The 4,907-nt window shown below is 58.8% G+C and overlaps 1 protein-coding gene across 1 annotated transcript in view; it reads right to left on the minus strand.

Annotated features, from left to right (window-relative positions):
* The window catches only part of LOC101634954 (mucin-19-like), a 54,284-nt gene that overhangs the window by 1,920 nt on the left and 47,457 nt on the right, over nucleotides 1–4,907 (minus strand). The window contains exon 24 of the mRNA XM_012732263.1: nucleotides 328–590. Within this exon, the coding sequence (XP_012587717.1) occupies nucleotides 328–590 (263 nt within the window). The remainder of the gene's footprint in view (nucleotides 1–327; nucleotides 591–4,907) is intronic.

Raw genomic sequence — 4,907 nt, forward strand, 5'->3', positions numbered from 1 at the left:
GTCGTCTTCAAAGATCTAGTGGTCCCTGGTGTACTGGGTGTTGACTCAGGGAGTCTAGAATGTGCGGTCGTGCCAGTGTCTACAAGTGATGACCCTGTGGTCTCTGCTTCTACAGACGACGATCTCGTGGTGCCAGAGCCTCTCACAGAGGGCGTCGTCCTCTTCAAAGATCTAGTGGTCCCCGCTGTACTGGGTGGTGAACCAGCTGTTCTGGGACGAGCTGTTGTGCCCGGGTCTACACCTGATGACCCTGTAGTCTCTGCTTCTCTCACGGAAGGCGGCGTTGTCTTCAAAGATCCAGTGGTCCCCAGTGTACTGGGTGTTGACTCAGATAGTGTAGATTGTGAGCTCGTGCCAGTGTCTGCACTTGATGACCCTGTGGTCTCTGCCTTCACAGACGACGATCCCGTGGTGCCAGAGCCTCTCACAGAAGGCGTCGTCGTCTTCAAAGACCTAGTGGCCCCCACTGTACTGGGTGTTGACTCAGGTAATCTAGATTGTGCGGCCGTGCCAGTGTCTACACGTGATGACCCTGTGGTCTCTGCTTCTACAGATGATGACCCCGTCGTGCCAGAGCCTCTCACAGAAGGCTGTGTCGTTCTCGAAGATGTAGTGGTTCCCGGTGCACTGGGTGATGACCCTGGTGTTTTAGGTCGTGCAGTTGTGCTGAGGTCTACAGCTGATGACCCTGTGGTCTCTGCTTCTACAGATGATGATCCCATGGTGCCTGAGCTTCTCACAGGAGGTGGCAGCGTGCTGGGCACTCTAGTGTTCCCAGGGACACTGAGTGTTTGCCCTGGTGTTCCACGTTGTGCAGTTGTTCCCGGTTCAACTCCGGGGCGTCCTATGGTATGTGCTTCTGCCGATGATGACTCCATGGGGCCAGAGTGCCGTGTTGTCTCTGATTCTCCTGGTTGTGTTTCGGTTACTCCTGAGTCATCACCAGATGCTGCAGTTGTCTTTGACTTTTGACCAGGTGTGTCACCAGCTCCTGGGATGGTCGAGGACACAGTGCTTTGCATCCTGCTGGGTTCTGATGCAGCTGTACCCGTGTTCGAAGCAGACAGTTCCCTTGTTCCTGGTGTTGGCGATGATGCTCCTCTGGCCTGTGTCTGCGCATCCCCTAATCGAGTTGTTTGAGGCTTATCAGCCGTTTCTGTGGTTGTCCTTGTTCCTTTCGACAGTGAAGCTGTTGTCGTAGATGCTTGTACGTTTCGCTCAGCCGCTTCTGAACCTGTCGGGTACGATCCAGTTGTCCCTTTCACTTCGTAATCTGGTCTTCTTTCCCCAGGTTCTACAAAAGATGATCCTGTTGTTACTTTTATACAAACTATTATTCATTTGTTACTTATGTTAGCGTGGTTGTTCCTGTCACGCCTATGAAATTGCACCGTGTGGTACAGCGATGTTCCGAGCTGTCTTTCGTTTTCCCCCGGCTCGTTCTCCTTTCCCCCCTTTACCTCCTTTCTTTTAGATGATGCACATTTCTCTGTATCACACCTTTCATCCCCCACTGTATATTTCTGGTCAACATTTACTCCCAGTAAAGCAACCCCCTGCGCTCTAAATAGGATGCGCGCATTCATTTCCAGGTACGTCAGACAACACTTCGAATTAGAAAAGTACCTAAAATTACAGTCGTGATCCCAAAATCAGCTATAAAATGTAATTTGTAGCATGTTGAGGTCGTCAGTGCCCTCCCTGACCTGGGGCAGGGAGTCGGCTCTGGTGGCCAGTGTCCCCTCGGGAGCCCAGCCCTGCACACTCCCTGCTACCGGTCTCTCTCAGCTGAAGCTCTCTGCCGTAACCAGAAACCCGAGGTAGCAGCAGGGCCGAGGCAGCACATGCCATGCCTTCGTCCTGCGCTGCGGAGGGCGCTTGTGAGGGAGCACAGGCCACCTGCGCCATGTCGGGCGGGCAGTGGGCGGACCAGCCGTGTGTGGGGCAAGGGCCCTGGACAGGTGGCCACTCCGCTGTTTCTGTATAAGCGGGAAAATCTCCCATTTGTCAACCTTTCTGTCGTCATTGAAAAGCTTTCAGATTGACCCACCTGTTGACTTACTGCCCGACGCAGTGACCCCTGGCGTGGATACTGCTGTTTTTGAGAAAACAACACAGGTGTGACTTCCATGGAGAGAAAAGCAGATTCTGGAGAACCCCTGCGGTCATTTTGAAGTTGATCAACCTCGAATTAAGTTTCAGAGACACGGAACCACATAGGGAAATTGCTGTCAAACTGTGGATGAAACTTCTCAAGCCTCTAGCCCACAGGCAGCACGTCAGGAGGTTTCACTTTGCATGATGTGTTCATCAAAATCTGCCTCTGAAACCTCCTTTAGACATGGAAATGGCAACATTTCCCCCAAAATGCCATCACTGCAGACAGCGGCGGGTTCCCTTAACATGGCCTGGTGAGTGAACCCAGGGCTGACTATGCCGGTCACCAGCGTGCCGCTGTGACCAGGTGTGACAGGCAGGAGTGCAAGTGCCTGTCAAGGGCATCGACAGACAAGTCTAGGGGCCACTGCGGAGACACGTGCCGACGCCTCACGCTGCGTGTTCCTCGGAGTGCGGCCACGTGTGCGCCCAAGCTGCCCCTCACCCCGTCCTCTCCTCTTCTGCCCTGGCCTCGCCCGGCTACAGCTCCTCAGTGTGAGCAGAGGCCAGTGTGTAGACACGCTGCAGGGAGGCGATGGGCGTGCGTCCTACAGCGGTGTGTGGCGTGGCCCGAGGACACGTTAACTTGGAGTAACACTTTTGGTCACTGCTGGCTGCGCGGGACCTGACATTTGGCCATTAGGGAAGGAGTCAGCGCAGAATGACAGATTTGTGAAAGGGTCACAATGACAGTCACAGACACTTTGCTGCTGATTGAGAAACAGAAGTAACAGGCAAGCCTCACCTGCTTTGGTGCTGAGCATGGATGTCGCTGTCGAGGTGGGGACTGTGTGGAAAGACACGTGCGGAAATGCATTACCTGAATAATTCTTACTGGGAAATGTAGTGCCACAGGACCCTCCCTGGTGGCCAGCGGGTCAGGGCGCAGCACTGCAAGCTGGCTGCAGCCGCTTCAATGAGAGTCCCCCCCTGGCCGGGAGCGGAGCCCCAGGGCATCGCAGAACCCCCATCTCCCCGCTGCTCCCTCCACAGTGTGCCTCATCGACACGCCGGTGCTGCTCCCTGCTCTGTCTCTGGTGCGTCCTCTCACAGCCCCTGCATTGCTGGCCTGCACCCCAGCTCTGTATGCGTCAATAAATATATCTTTCTTTAAAAAAAAAAGAATCTAGTGCCATACATAAGCAAAATGTACCAAGATCGTTAGTAGACAAAACGCTTTTGTTTTCAAGAGAAATCCATCCCGTGGCCACCGTGTGCCCGCCCTTGACGATGACCCTTGTTCGTGACCATGCCCAGCCTGAGCCTCACGGTGGAGTCGGGCTCAGACCGAGTGGGCCCGAGTGGCCTGACTGGGCCCAAGTCTCCCGCTGAGCAGCCACAGCTGGGCTGACAGGGCGCCGGCAGTGATGTGGTCTCAGCTGTCAGAGGAGCATAGCTCTGAGCTCCTCCTTGACAGACCTGCCCCAAGCCTGTTCCACAGAAATGGAGCCCTTCTTTGGACCACACACGGGACCCCCCAGAGCCAACGCAGGGTCCCCCGGCCCCCACAACCACCCCCCGCTGGGTCCACCGCGGCGGTGCAGAAGCCCTCGGGGTGAGCCGCCTGCACCAGGGCCCGTGCGACTCGGCGTGGAGGTGGCCGGCAGCCACATCGCGTCTCCCGGCGAGTCCTGCGCTCACGCCCACACACGTGGCTTCGGGCATCACCTCGCATCTCCGGCCCTTGTCTGGACACACTGAGCTGCGGGAGCCGCTCGACACGCAGGCGCGCTGGGCCCCCGGCTGGGCTCGCTGTGGCGGAGCCAGGCTCTGACTCCTGCGCTTGAGGCGTCGCTACATGCAGACTCGCCAGCAAGCCCGCTCCTGGCCCGGGGCCGCGCGGAGACACCACGGGTCAGCACGGACAGGAACGCAAAACGCACATGCAGAGCTGAAGACGCTCTTACCTCCAGCTGTCGAATTCATGTCTGTTTCTGGAATAAACGTAAATCAGTGACACCGGCAGGACGCAAACCGGCCAGAGCCCCGGCCGCACGCGGCGCCCGCCCAAGCGACGGGCAACCGCGGGCTGTCCAGAAGTCCGCTGGGAAGGTTCTAGGGTGTGTGCGGCCTGATCACGCAACCCGACCTCTGTCCACCCCGCTGCCCGCTTTCGCCGGGGACCCCCAGGGCACCGGAGTGCCAGAGCCCACATTGCCAGCAGGCGGAAGGCCCCGGCCACGCAGGAGCTGAGCCGGCCCCAGGATGGCCGCCCCCGGCCAGGGCGCTGCAGGCTGGCTCTGTGCTGACCGCGGGGCAGGAAGGACACTCACCGCTGCACTCCAGCTCCCCGGCGATGCAGTAGCTGGAAGGTTAAAGAATGAGTCGGGTCTGCTCTGGGCCAGCAGCTCAGAGCTCAGCGTCGGTGTCGGGCCCAGCCCACCCACAGGGCCACCAAGGGGGCCTGGGGGCGCGAGCCGGTCCCCTCACAGGCGGCTTCGGCAGGGCCAGCTCCGGCCTCCCTGGGCGTCCCCTGCGGCGGGCTGGCCAGCAGCTCAGAGCCTGCCCAGGGCCAGCGCGGGGTGCTGCGGCCCGGCGCCCCCCCTGCTCGGGCCTCCTCTGCTGGGGCTCCCGCAGACGCTGCCAAACGTCCCCTGAAAGCGCCTCCGGGGCCCAGAGCCCCCCTGCAGCCCCCCCACACTCCGTTACTGTTTTCCTAAGTGAAAGTGATCTGGCTGCCCTTCGGGGAGCCCTCTGCCAGGTCCCATTTGAAGAGTGTAACACGGGGAAAGCGCCAGCCTCCCCCTCGG

The sequence above is a fragment of the Condylura cristata genome, unplaced genomic scaffold (assembly GCF_000260355.1).
Source record: "Condylura cristata isolate star-nosed mole 26May11 unplaced genomic scaffold, ConCri1.0 scaffold00034, whole genome shotgun sequence".
In the NCBI taxonomy this organism is placed as follows: Eukaryota; Metazoa; Chordata; class Mammalia; order Eulipotyphla; family Talpidae; genus Condylura; species Condylura cristata.